Here is a 15,014-nt window from a genome sequence, read left to right as displayed (position 1 = left end):
TCTTCATTTGGGACTCTAGTGACAGGACAAGGGGTAATGGGTTAAAACTTAAACAGGGGCAGTTTAGGTTGGATAGAAGAAGGAAATTCTTTCCTGTTAGGGTGGTGAGGCACTGGAATAGGTTGCCCAGGGAGGTTGTGAATGCTCCATCCCTGGCAGTGTTCAAGGCCAGGCTGGACAAGGCCTTGGGGGATATGATTTAGCATAAGGTGTCCCTGCCCACGGCAGGGGGGTTGGAACTAGATGATCTTAAGGTCCTTTCCAACCCTAACGATTCTATGATTCTAAAACTGCAGAACCTACTACTGATTGTGCAGCTGTTATTAAAGGAAAATAAACTTAACAGTAATCATGAGGAATTATGTAGGTAAGTTAAAAAGTAAGAAAAAATTGGTTGAAGTCTTCATAATGGATTAGTCACCTAAAAACAAATTAAGCATGAATTAGAGTAAATGCTTTCCCTCCTTAAATACATTTACTCAATACATTTAACATCTGATCTACAGGTAGATTTATTTTTTAAAAGTTTCTACACAAGCAATACAGAATTGTTGAAGCTTTTGCCCAAGTAGCTAAATTAAGTGTTCCATAAAAGTATCTGAACTATCATACAGTAAAATATAGTATTACAACATAGTAGATTTGTATTTCATTACATTCAAGAGACATTTAACAAGCAAGAGAGACACACTTGCACATCCAAACCCACACAGTGCAGCCAAGGTCTGTATATGTACTGGTAGCAGATAATGACCCAGTCACGAAAAGTTATTCCTGCTAGTGTCCCTGGTCTCCTGGCTGGATCCTGGAACAGCAAGATACTTCTACACAACTTAAATTGACACAATGGATGACAGACTATCAAAACATTGTTCTCCATATTTCCTTGAGCAAAATGATCTAACTAAACTGTGTTGCTTACAAACCAAAATGGTTGCAGACTTTAAGGCACAAGCCTGTAGAAGTCAAATAGTATCTACAAAAGTAAGTCTCAGTCACCTAGCTAAAAATTTTACAGCATTGGACTATCTGGCATACATTTTTTATTACTTCTTTCTGAATAAAGTTTGAACTACTGGAGTAACAACAACAACGAAATAATCACAGAAATTCAGGTTGAAAATAAAGATATAACACAGTAGATGTAAACTGACAATAATGCAAACAGAACACCAATATTTGAAATAGGAATTAGAAGTTAAAACAAACTCAAACTATAAAGGAAAATACTATCCATCTTTTAAAGATGAAGTCTAAAATTAGGTCTTCACTAAGGAAACATACTTTGACCTGACACTTCCAAATATACAGCACAAATATATAAATATCTTTAGCAATTAATCTAGAATTATGTATTTACAGTACAGTATATTTCTTCAGTTTATACCTCTTACCTAGCCAAAACTAGCCCTCAAACCATTACTATATAGATTACAAAATATTTTGGATTGACAATAATTAACCAGCTGTATTACCTCAGACATAATAAACTTGGTCAATTTTTCAGTCCAACAGAAACTTAGCTTCCCTATTATCTCCAGTTTCAGGCATTATGAAATGATACAGATACATACTAACCAAAAATTTACTTTAAGATGCTCATTATACAGACCAAATATGCAACTTTGTATTTTAAAATATGTCACACGTATGAATAAGATTTGTAATTTTTTTCTTTTCCTCGAGAGTCTGAACATACTAATGTAAATATACTATTTTCTTTTCCACTGTGATAATTAATTAAGGCAGAGTAGAAACTGCATTACAATAAATAAATAATTACTTTTTTCCTCATTTCCCCAGATTCCTGGCTTCATAATCTTGTTAAAAACTGACGTTTCACTTGCTTCAAGCTCCCAGTTATCTATGGAATTTCTATAGAAACGTATGCCATTAAGTACTACAAAATAAAAATAAATATATATGCATTTTTACACTGCACATATACTTGAGTTATAGGTCAAAGACTGCTGCGACAGGGACAGAGGATAATTTACTTATGTGAGTCAGATTTAAATGACATCTAATAGAAAATTCTAAACATTCAGGAATGCAGAACAACCCAAATGATACCGTTTTCTACAGTTCTATCAACCCGTTGATTTTAATCAGTGAAACTATTTATACTTTATAAATTGAGTTCTTGACTTCCTGACATTTCAGATCACAATAAAGTTATCATCAGATCAAATGAGATAAATTACAATGATGAGTGTTCAAACAATATGACCTGTGCCTGACTTTCAGATGGTGTTCGCTTGAGCAGCCTAATTTGGTCTAGTTCTGAATGCCCCACTGCATTCCGAGTTAGAGACTGCACTGGATCAGTTATGTTGTATCTGCCAGGCTGATAAACCCCATAATATTCTATTCTCTTTTCTCCAGAGTTTTCTAGCACCTTTAGTTTCTGCCTAAACTGAATAATTTTACAGGTTAAGAACAGTATCACAGCACAAGCCAGAATGAAAAAGGCTAGTAAAATGTCAAAAGCCTGATTCAGCTTTTCAACCTGTTGTGTACAAAACAGGGATGTTTTTAATGATACAGGAGCAGCATCTGTTGGAAATGAGCCACCGTCTTCTATTGTTCTGTTAACAGGCACCATCTGTGCTGGTATTTGCACTGGCAATGTCGATAATACTGTGGCTGCCTGTGGTGGAAGTTCAGCAGCATTTTCTTCATAGGGCAACAGGTTAGCAGAGGCAGAAGTCGTTCCTTCCCAGAAAGCAACATGTTTAGTTTCCGCATTGACAAACTGTTCAAATGTGTTGTGCCTGTTTCCCTTATGCCATGCCATCAGCAAAGTGGTAGCGCTGTGGTGGGCACCTGCAGATCCTAGAGTCCCGGCTGCTTCTGGGCTAGCAGTAGGGCTACTACAGTTTGCAAACCGAGTCCGCTTAACGTAATGCAAAGGTCTACCACGCATACTCTGGGGATTCTGGCAATGAATTTTTACAGAAATAGGAGAGGATGCTAGCCAGTTAAGTAATCCAAGCATTTTGCAGCTGCAGTTCCAAGGATTGTAGTTTATTTGTAGATGAGTTAAAGATACTAGGGGCTTGAGCACTTGAGGTTGTAACTCTGTAATATTATTAAATGCTAAACTGAGTATTTTAAGTGACTGTCCCATTTTTTCAAAGGTACCATCAGCAATACTGGTTATTCTATTTCTGTCAAGCTGCAGATAGATTAAGTTGTCCAATAAAGTAAAAGTGCTAGAATTTATATTTTCTAAATCATTATAACTTAAAATTAACTGGCTAAGGTTGTTTAATCCGAAAAAAACATTTACAGCAATATGTTTTAGCTTGATGCTCTTTAAAGACAGATATCTAAGCCTGTTAAGTCCTTTAAATGCAAACGCATGTATTGATCCAATGGGATTGTGAGACAAAGAAAGTCTTTCAAGATTTTTGAGCCTTCCAATTGCATTTGATGGCACAAGTGTTAAGTTGTTACCTTCAAGAAACAAATATGAAAGGTTTTCAAGATGATGAAATGCTGAAGCTGATATCCGTGAAATCTTATTATTAGCTAGGTTAAGTGTTTGGAGACTTATCATTCCCAAGAAAGTCCCACTTCCAAGGACACTGAGGCGATTTCTTTGAAGTGTTAAATATCTAACAGAAAGGAGATCACTAAATAATCCTCTGGGCACAAAAGCTATTTGATTATTCTGAAGGTATAAACAGTGAAGACTGGAAAGACCTTCAAAGATTCCTGGATCGAGGCGTTTAATATTATTGTTATTTAGATGCAAGTAGCACAGTTTGGGGAGTTCCACAAAAGCTTTTGGGTGTACATACAAAATACTGGAGTTATCCATGTACAGTGCAGCAAGCTTCTGAAGGCCTCTCAGTTCATTTGGAGTGACATGCGATATATTATTCCCACTGAGGTACATGAGAATTGTCGTTTTTGGAAAGTTCTGTGGGATGCTCAAAAGCCCTGAATTACGACAGCTAACTTGTCTCCCTGTGCAGAGCTGGCAAGCAGCTGGACAGCCAAGAGCCTTCTTCTGGAGCAGCAACAAAAGAAAACAATTAAGGATATACAGGAATGCTCCCAGGCAGGGTGGAGAACTTTGCAGACCACACATATCCCTGTCTTTGGCCTTCTTACTCATCTCTGACTTAGCTAGTAGAGATAAAAAGAAGTTTATAAAATATTATTAATTCAAAACTTTTAAAGATTTTACATATACAGTCTTTTAAAATACAAGCATGGCTTTCAAGATTGGTATTTTATATATTCTCCTTTGATGCCAAATAAGCAATTTAAAATTAAAACTTACCAAGTGTAAGTCTGAACTACAATGAAAACAATTTCAACATAAATGAACATTGAAACAAATGTACTGCCAGCCTAGCCAGAAAATATTTCATGGCTGCAGCATAAAAACAACTAAGCTGCCACAAAACCAGCTTCTAGTAAATTCAAAATACTGTTTATTAACTATTTTTTATATTTAAGACTGGCTAGGAAATGTTTCAATAGCATTCAAGTAGAAATGCCAACTGGAAAAAAGTTTCCTTTCACTGGCAGCTCTTTCATAACTTGAGTTTTACTTTCATAAGATGAGCTACATTCAAAATAAATAAATAAAGATTCCTTACCACACATCTGAAGTTCATTATTTCTGTTATTTTGATGTTTTGCAGTTCATTGGACTAAGTTATAAGCTGACTGACTATACTCATCTGTGAAACCTTTGTAAACGCAGTACTGCTGCGTACTAGAGCTCTCTCACATTTTGCCCCAGGATTTGCAACTGCTCGTTCAGGAAACTAAGAAAGAAGTGGTTAAAGTCAGGTTGCCATGGATACAGGAAACCCTGGGACAGGAAGCCATTTTATCTGTGCTTCAGAAGTATTGTTGGAAAGGAAATCTCAATGATTTGTTTCTAGAAAACCAAGAACTATCTTAGTTTGTAACAGTTGCTGGTTTGTGGGGTTTTTTGTTTTGTTTTGTTTTTTAACTACTGTTTTTAACTAGGAGGGCTCAGAAGAGTTTTAGATGAAATCAGGTGTAACTTTTAGAATATACCATGCCTATTTTTAACAGCACTACTGCATTATCTGCAAAAGCTGAAATGTTTTATCGAAGCAATAGCAATACTTACACTGTTCTCTCTCTGCCTGCAAAGTCAAACTGTTCCAGAATGCAGACACTCACTCCAGCGAGTGAGTGAGAACATGGAGAGGGAAAACACAAAGGTCTGGAAGGCAGAGCCCCAGTGCTTCCTGCACTCTGGCAAAGTACATCCTGCCAGCCATCCCAGGGAAGACCAAGAAGTCTTTAAGAGATGAGAACTGCCTGATGTGGTACTAAACTGCTCAGTATGTATTGTATTTCAGACCCGATCCCGGCACTGTGTAAAGTCTCACCTCTGGCCACTTTTAAAAACCAATTTATCCACAGAGGACTGTGGGTATTCTGACCACCACACCTTCAGACCACAGCTTTTGTTTCCTGCAGTGTCCCTGTGCAGATAAATATTCAGTGCAAACATCCGTGCTATAAATACCCTCTCACTTAAGTACCGGAAATGATATCTTTACCTTACCCATCACGCAGATGAAATACCTGTAAAGTCCAGTCACATCAAAGGGCGAAAGGGGAAACAACAAAATGAGGTGGCTAATTAGAGATTAAGCCTTCAAATAGCAATGTAACTATAAACCCACAATGTACACTGTAACAAGACCTTCTGCTTGACAAAACAAAGATGGCAAAGCCCATCAGCAGCCACAGCCAAGAAAGAGACAAAACAACAGAAGAGTCAAGCCACTTTGGCCACGGTGATCTCACACAGGAAGCACAAGTTCACGTAAGAGACAAGATAGCACCCAAATATCTTTGGCTGTAATAAACCAAGCTGAAATGCATGAAGCACATGAACAAAGGAAGCAGAATAAACAAGGACATGCCTTGGAAGATACTTTCTTCCACATTCTGCCAGAAGAAACATTTCTGAAGTTTTCAAAAATGTTTCTGACCATATGTGCTGGTTTGGGCTGACATCGCTTATTTTCTTCAATAGTAGCTGGTATGGGGCTGAGGTTTGGATTTGTACTGGAAACTGTGTGGATAATTCAGGGATGCTTTCATTCAGTTCAGGGATGTTCTGCTTCCCACCCCACCACACCAGCAAGTGGGCTGGGGGTACACAAGAAATCAGGAGGGACACAGCCAGGACAGCCGACACCAACTGACCTCATGACCTCAGGAATATTCCACACGATATGGCATTGCACTCAGGATATAAAGCTGTGGGGAAAAGAAGGAAGGTGGGATGTTCGGAATGCCGTCTGTCTTTGCAAGTAACCATCACACATGATGGAGCCCTGCTTTCCTGGGGATGGCTGCACATCTGCCTGCCCATGGGAAGCGGTGAATGAATTCCTTGTTTTGCTTTGCTTGTGTACACAGCTTTTGCCTTAACTACTAAGCTATCTTTATCTCAACCCATGAGTTTTCTCACTTTTACCCTTCCGATTTTCTCCCCCATCCCACAAGGGAGGAGTGAGCAAGTAGCTCTGTGGAGCTTAGTTGCTGGCTGGGGTTTAAACATGACACCATATATAATCAGCTTTTTATGTCTGAAATCCATAAAACATTTATTATCAAGAGAACTACTTCTTCAATTTTTTAACTTGAGCTCACAAAAATTATCTAGGGTTGGGAGGGAAGGGAATATTTTTTTAAAAAATAAAAGCATAATGCCCTTCAATTCTATTAGATTCAATACCTCTTACAGTATCTAGTGTAAACTCAGTAAATCAGCAAGACTAATATAATTTGTCCATGGGCCACTTTAGACATAGCCTTTACAACCAAGAATTTGAACTGCATTTGGTTCTTTTTCTTTTTTTTTTTTTTAAGAAAGCATTAAACTAATAGGAAAACTGATTTTTGTTTAGATTTATTTTTCACATTTTATTTTTTTCATGGTATTTAAATCATTGGTCCTTTCCAACCCTAACTATTCTATGATTCTATGATACAAAGAAAAGCAAAATAAAACAGCATGACGTTTACTTAAAGAGAAAACACAGTTTTCAGGATGATGAGAGAACTATCATGAATATGGGGGAGATAATAATTTAAAAATTATTATCCAGATAAAATAGAGTGAGGTGAGGGGAAAAACAGAGACTGACAAAAAATGAAAAATTACTTCAAACAGGATATTATCTCCTACCTAAGCTTCACTACTTATAGCCTATATATGCTGATACTTATGTGGGTAAGAAATAACTAAGAATTATTTCTTCCAAGATGTGCTGTATGAAACAATCCTATAGGGCTAAAATAATCACATCCAATATAAAGAAAGTTTCTAAAAGAATTATGTTATTAAGTCTCCCTTTTTGCAAAATGCCAGAGTTAACATATTCAGAAAGACTGAAGGAATTGCTGAAGCCTTCTGGGATATTAGGTAGTATGAAAATTTAGACCAAGCAGCTGGTGTCCAGTAAGCGGCTGAATGTTTCTGTGGTCTTGTACTAAAGGTACCTTATAAGAATTTTGCTCAAACCCTAGCTGCCACTGCTGTTCTGAGCACAGTGTTGACCTTTCTGATTCTCAGATCAGTGCAAAACGAGAAAAAATTCTTAATCCAGATAATGGCTCCAGATTAATGGGTAATGGCTCCTTTCAATTTGCACTACGGGATCTGGAGAAAGTCCTGTCTCACATTTTATAAATACGGCATCTGGAGGCCTGCAGATCCAATCTGACTGCAGTTTCCAGGGTTTGCTTCATTAATAGAATACACTGTTAAAGCATCTGAAAGTTGTATCTGTTAAGAAGAGACAAAATACAGGCCACATGACTTACACCATTTAGGGGAAAACTATAAAAAGACTAGGATACACACACAATTTGGATCAACATTTCTCAAATTAGCTTGAACTTCAATAACAGAAATTATTACTAGTTGAAAATTGTAAGAAAAACAAACAGAAAACCTCAAACTTTTCCTTCAAATGAGATTAAGCAGCTCTAATAGAGGTATATTTATTTATTTGTTGCAAATTTTGCTCTCCAGTGATAGCAATACCAGGTTTACATCTGAATACAGCTTCACATTGAAACAGGGAAAATTATTTTTGAATCCTGAAACGAATTTTACCTTAATACGCTAACATTAATAATTTAACACATTAAAACCTAGTTGAACAATGACTCCTTGTCAATACAAGCATGAAGCCTGAGCAAAAGCAATTTGTCAACTGTGCATAAAATGACAGGTCAAAGTAACTGAAAGTACATACAAGCACTGCATCCAGCACAGCCTTTCCAAACCACCTCTATTTTCTCACTGATCCATGTTAGATTAAAGCCAATGTAATTTGGGTTATGAATATTAGTTAGCATGAAGAAGCCATCCGACTCCAATTTACGTATAGAAGCAGAAAAAACAAGCAATAAATTTGAATACAGGTTCTAAAATTACCCATCTTTAAAGTGTATTTAAATCAGTTTTTGAAGAGCACTTCATAAAATCATAGAATGCACACATGCACATTTATTCTTAGGATCACTATAAAATTAAGCTAAAGCTCACAAAAGAGAAAAAAAAATTTAGCCGTGTAATTATTCTTTTGAGCTTGTAAGAGTGAAATACCTGTTACCCTTCCCCCTGTGTTTAGCAAGCACCTCCTCTTCCATGTCTTTCTTCCTTCTGCTTTTATTTTCCACAGGTGGTCTATGACACAACTTTCTTGTTTTGTTTTCAAAACTACCATGTTCTGCCCACATCATTCTCCAGATATTACTGCAAGTCAAAGTAATTCAGCTACTAATCTCCTGCTTGGGTAGTATACACATCAACATTTAATCTCATTTCATCTACCTATACCCATTAACACCTACTGTGGACACCTTATTATCAGACCTCAAATTCCTTTTTTGTTTTCCTAATTAGTATCCAGATTATCTCAAAATTTCTGATTATCTCAAACATTGCATATTTCTTCTAGCATTTAATATTCCTGCCTACTTAAAAATCTTGATTTGCTACTTCAGTCACTGGAAATTTCTCAGTTCACAGACTGCTAATCCAACCTCACAATAGCAACAGTGACAGTTACAAACAGGAGACACAAATACAGAACTTGTAATGCCAAATTAATAACCCAGAAAACACATTCCTGTTTCATAAAACCACAGTACTAAACATTTGTTAATGTAAACATACAGCACAAAATCTATTTCAAAATTATGTTTTCTCTTATTTTTCTTCTTAACCTTGGTGTTTATTATTTTGTAAGTTATCAAGCAGGATTTGTATCATGCTGAGAAACAGTAAGAAGTGAAAACTAGAGACTCATTCTTCCCATTGAGGATGAATTTCCCTTCTATAAATCTTATTTGGCTTTAGACTTTACTAAAAATAATATGGCATAAAGCTTTTATGAAACTAAGAGCTCAATTTAAGAAATTTTTAAATTCTCACATAGTAGTAAAGAATTATTGCACCAATGAACTGCATTTGTCATTCAAACCCACAAGAAAAATGAAGTCTCTTATGGAGTGAGCAGTAACAGAATAATAACTTAAGAAAGGTTGGCCATCAATGACATCCACAGATGTGATACACTGAGAATAACTATATTTTTAGCTTAATGTTTATTATTCACTGCAATATTTAGTAAACCCTGTTCATCAAAACAGAAAATCAGTAAGGTATTTGCTCAGTATGAATGCAATTCAAACCAAAAGGTTTAAAGAACTCAAGGCAAGTATTTTTCACAACTTTCAACCAGAAAAACTACTTCGCCTTCCAGGAATTGATTCAGAACTAAGTCCAATTGTACAGTTTTCAGCAGTACACCACCTGCTAGTTTAGGAGACAGGATGAGCACACAACTGGTGTTAGCAACTGATAAGCTTCAAAAAATTTACAAAGAGAGAAGACAAACAATTAGGGCATTTCCTGAAAATGACTTCAGAGAATACAAAATAGAACACAAAATATTTCTTCCTTAAAAATACATTTTTTACACTAGGCATTTCATTAATACCAAACCCTGATGTTTTCTTTAAACCCATGATTTCTCATTAAATTGCCTGAACAGGAAACATTATTTTTTGCAGAAGTTCTTGCAGTGACATGCATTCTCATGTTAACCACTTTGGTATTATACCACAACAGGACATGGATATAGCCAGTGGGACTGAGTGCGCCCTCAGCAAGTTTGCCGATGACACCAAGCTGTGCGGTTCGGTTGATAGCTGGAGGGAAGGAATGCCATCCAGAGGGACCTTGACAGGCTGCAGAGATGAGCCCTTGGGAACCCCATGAAGTTCAACAAAGCAAAGTGCAAGGTTCTACACCTGGGTCGGGGCAATCCCAGGCACAAGTATAGGCTGAGAATGGATTGCGAGCAGCCCTGAGGGGAAGGACTTGGGGGTGTTGACAAGAAACTCCACATGACCCAGCAGTATGTGCCTGCAGTCAAGCAACCAACCATGTCCTGGGCTGCATCAAAAGCAGCGCGACCAACAAACTGAGGGTGATGATTCTTCCCCTCTACTCTGCTCTTATGAGACCCCACCTGCAGTACTGCGTTCAGCTCTGAGCCTCCCAACACAAGAGGGACATGGACCTGCTGGAGCAAGTAGAGAGGAGGCCACAAAGATTCTCTGAGGACTGGAGCTCCTCTGCTATGAAGACAGGCTGAGAGGTGGGCTTGGTCAGCCTGGAGAAGAGGAGGCTCAGGGGAGACCTTAGAGCAGCTTCCAGTGCCTAAAGGGAGCTTAAAAGAAAACTGGAGAGGGACCTTTTTACAAGGGCCTGTAGGGACAGGACCAGGTGGAATGGCTTTAAAGTGACAGAGGGGATATTTAGATGAGATATGTGGAAGAAAGTCTTCACTATGAGGGTGGTGAGACACTGGAACACGCTGTCCAAGGAAGTTTGGGATGCCTCATCCTGGCAGTGTTCGAAGCCAGGTTGGATAGACCTTTGAGCAACCTGGTCTAGCAGGAGGTGTCCCTGAGGTTGGACCTAGATGATCTTTAAGGTCGCTTCCAACCTGAACCGTTCTATGATAACAGTCTGGCACAGTTAAGAAAAGTCACCAAAAATCTCAGCTTTTTCAGTCAGCTACTTTCAGGCAGTCTTAAATATGAGAGAGTATAGGGCAGAGACATAAGAAGGTGTACCAAAACACCTCAGAATAAACTCAGGTGGAAAAACAGCTACAAATCTATATTAGCTTTGGGTTTTTGTTTTGATTTTTCTTGGGTTGGTTTTTTTTTTGGTTGGTTGATTGGTTTTGTGTTTTTTTTTTCCGTTTGGTTTGGTTTTTAGTTTTTTGGGTTAAAGTTTGTTACCACCTTGTTATTTTTATGCATTTTTAATAATACGCTACACTTTAATCACTGCTTATTCAATAACTAATTTGCAAGACTGTAAACTGTGTATTAGGAAGGAAAAAGATAAAAAGGTTTGAAGAAAGCTATTTAGTCCATTATCACCTTTTGCTGGTTTTTATATCCTTAAAATGTTCAATTTGAGGATAGACTGCATTTAGAAGAGTTTTAGGAAAGACTTCTGAAATTCTTTATACAGCCCACAAAAAAAACCCTAAAGTATCAGCAGCAATTAATTCCTTATGACTGCAGTCAGTTTTCTGCAGCAGTTCTGCTGCATTTAGTGACATAACCCCTTACCATCACTTGGTACATTTTCCCTTGTAAACAAGCTTTATGGGTCTTAGGGGGAATGGTAATTTGTTTCTGACCAGACTATACTAACAATCAGGTGATTGTGAAAAAGGAAAGTGCATCCTCTCATCAATGCTATGATGTGACATACAATAAGGAAGCTGTGGTCCTATATGTAACACTCTAAAAGATGCATACTGATACTCACACACAGACCAAAGCTAGATTTTTCACTCTTGTCATTAAAACTGCACTGTTATCTGGCAGGAAAACTAAACAAATCCGAGGCCAAACATGGATGACAACTGCAAGTTCATAATTTAAAGAGCAACTTTCAATACTAGTAGTGTATTAGATGTGTGGGTGAGCACATCTTTGACTAGAGGAATAAAATAAAAATGAAAAAAAAAGTGGCTTTAGAGTATCGTCTCTGTAAAAAAAAGGACACCGTAGAAGTTAATTATGTAACAAATTCTGACTTTATAAATGAGAATATAGCTACCCTGAAGGACAACCTGGTATTTTATTAGGCACTTTCTTGCCATTTCCTAACATTACATATAGACAGCTTCATGAGAAGAAAATTAAATTTCTAACAAACTAACAAATGACAGAGGGAAAATTTCTGTAATAACCTAATGATGATTTATAATTGCATACTCTAAGTACTTAAACTCACAGAATGCCAATTATCTAATTGGCAGGACGAAGGAAATTCTTTCCTTCGTGAGGCACTGGAATAGGTTGCTCAGGGAGGTTGTGAATGCTCTATCCCTGGCAGTGTTCAAGACCAGGTTGGACGAGGCCTTGGGTGATATGATTTAGCGTAAGGTGTCCCTGCCCATGGCAGGGGGGTTGGAACTAGATGATCTTAAGGTCCTTTCCAACCCTAACTATTCTATGATTCTAACTGTAACCTAGCTGTTGTTAGAAATCCATTTAATCAATCAACAAAGCACTGATACAGAATAATGATTTCTATGATTCTATGATACATAATGAGAAAAAGCAGACATTCATTTATATCATGATTAGAAATGAGCAGAACAACCTGGAGAATCTCTTAGGCTCTTAACCTTTCCCTCACAATAGATTTTCCAGACAAACACATTTGACTTAAAGGGGAAAACATAACACTGGCATCTGGAAATACTACTTGTGTAAGCAAAAATTAAAACCAAAAAGACAAGATCAGTTAAAATGCTTTGTATTTCAAGGTCAGTAGTCTCCTCTACTTTAGAGCAAGCGGTACCACTCTGCACTGGGAACTCAACCAAGAATAAACCTATTTGCAAGCAGCAAAATTACTTTATTCTTTTGAAAAGCACTGACTAAAGGTAAACTTGGCATCCTACCATTAAAGAATAATAGGTACTGCATTAATAACACTTACTAACAAAAGGGGAGTGATTAGCTTTCAATTTGGTGTCAACTGCTACCCCTGCTTACAGATAGGTACCATACAAAGCTAAGCCAAATGTTGCTGTAAGTTCACAAAGAAGACAATAAGATCACAAAGTGGAATAGGACTGAGGAAGACTAGGAAATTATGACATTCGTAAATGTACTCATCCAGGTTGCTGTCACCTCTCATGTCTCAAATCCCAGCCAGATACGATTCTCTTCCACTAAACTTCAAGCCTTTTCATGTTTTCCAAAAAAACCCCGAGTGTTCTAGTTATTTTGTGTCTATGCGTATTTCTCTTGTAAGCTGAGATGGAGACATAATTACTCTGTAAGCATATCCTTACTACCTGCATCTTGTTACTGGATCATACTGTTCTACACATCAGTTTAAAGATGAAGGTCTTCATGAAGTACCAAGAGCTTTTTTACAGATGAATGAAAATGCACAAGAATATAAGTGACAAACAGGCAGGAAGAGTACAAAATGCAGAAAGTAAGGATGCATACATCAGTCAGACATAAAAAATGCTAATATTGAGCAGCCAGACTGAGATAGCAAATGCAGATAATTAGGTAGTACTTAGCTTATGTAAAATCCCAAAGTAATACCAGGAAATTGCTGCTAAGTGAAAAAGTGCTGCAACACACTAATCAGGAAAGAAGCAGTTATTGTTCTTTTTTTAATATGAACTTCTAAACGCTAACACAATGTGCAGCTGTATGTTTGAAGATAAACAGGATGCTGGATCTAAGGACACACACGATAAAGTGCAGTAGTACTGTCAGTACTAAAGACATCGCACACCTCTCTAGACGATACTGCCTAGCCAAGAAACCTATAGTTTGGCTAATAAACTGTCGCTTTATAACATGCTTAGTCCAACTAACTGGCCCTAGAATCACTGTGAACTACAGATGCTCTGCAGCAATTCCAGTCTTATCTGCTCTAAAATCCTTCACTCCCGACACTATCGAAGAAGCTATTTTTAAAATAGGAAATTATTGTGCCACACCGGTTTTAAAGGAATAATGATGAAAACTTTACCTTCCCCGAAAATGCAGGAAGTCCCAAGTCCACAAACACAACCACTAACTAAAAAAGCACCTAAAAGTAATGAAGTAATACTATACAGTTTAGAAAATAAATAAAAAAGGGTCACTCCTTAATATTTTCCAAGATTTTATCCATAAAGCAAATCTAAGACAGGAATAAGAATACCTGTTATCTTCATGTTTCCCCCCACTACCTTTGTCTATGCCCTCTCTTTCCTCTCTGAAATAACCTGATGCTCTTGGGACAGCTCCAGCTAAAAGCTAGAGGAAGCAACTGGCAAAAAAAGCAAAATCCTTGGGAGTGCTAGACACAGCACAGATGCCTGTTTTCCCTACAGCAGAACTTTTAAAATCTGAGCTTGCTACTGGTACCACCCTCAGCGTGGCCTTCCCAAATGAGTTCATCTCACAGCCATGCTTGGGAAACAAAATTCTGTTCTGTCTCTGCAGCTAAGAAATCTTGAACTAGCTTTGGGTATCCAAAATAATACCTAATCAGGAACCTGGTTAGTGAGGTACTCAAACAGGAAAAATTACTTAAGCTTTTCTTGAAAATGTTGTTTATACGAATCAAATACTGTATTTGTTTTAAAACATTTTTTGCTTAAACTTTGTAAATGGACTCACAGAAGAAGCATACTTCTGAAAAATTTTGTTTTTAACGCAAGTTTCAGATGCGACAGGCAGCAAGCCTATGTAATATAATCCCTACGAAATGGCAAAACCAGAGTCACTCACATTCTTCAGTAGCAGAAGGAACAATCACTTGACAGAACCAATTTCGCACATTCTGTCTGAAAGTATGTTTGGCTCTGGCAGTCTATCAGTTGTACAGTAAAATTTTCATAGCTTTGACATATATATATCCACTAAAG

The 15,014-nt window shown here is 37.4% G+C and overlaps 2 protein-coding genes across 2 annotated transcripts in view; both read right to left on the bottom strand.

Annotated features, from left to right (window-relative positions):
- Positions 1–15,014, bottom strand: part of IPO11 (importin 11) — a 94,543-nt gene that overhangs the window by 16,612 nt on the left and 62,917 nt on the right. The gene's annotated exons all lie outside the window — the stretch shown is intronic.
- Positions 2,037–5,079, bottom strand: LRRC70 (leucine rich repeat containing 70). Its single transcript, XM_057413565.1, has 2 exons — positions 4,617–5,079; positions 2,037–4,137 (listed from the first exon to the last, which is right to left on the bottom strand). Exons 1-2 carry the CDS (start codon positions 4,621–4,623, stop codon positions 2,201–2,203), a joined length of 1,944 nt encoding a protein of 647 aa, XP_057269548.1. The 5' UTR covers positions 4,624–5,079; the 3' UTR covers positions 2,037–2,200.

The sequence above is a fragment of the Pezoporus wallicus genome, unplaced genomic scaffold (genome assembly GCF_028554395.1).
Source record: "Pezoporus wallicus isolate ANWC-B61680 ecotype Strahan unplaced genomic scaffold, APGP_CSIRO_Pwel_v1 contig_608, whole genome shotgun sequence".
NCBI classification, from domain to species: Eukaryota; Metazoa; Chordata; class Aves; order Psittaciformes; family Psittacidae; genus Pezoporus; species Pezoporus wallicus.
The sequence above is the reverse complement of the archived record's forward strand: the minus strand, read 5'-3'. Positions and strand labels throughout refer to the sequence as shown.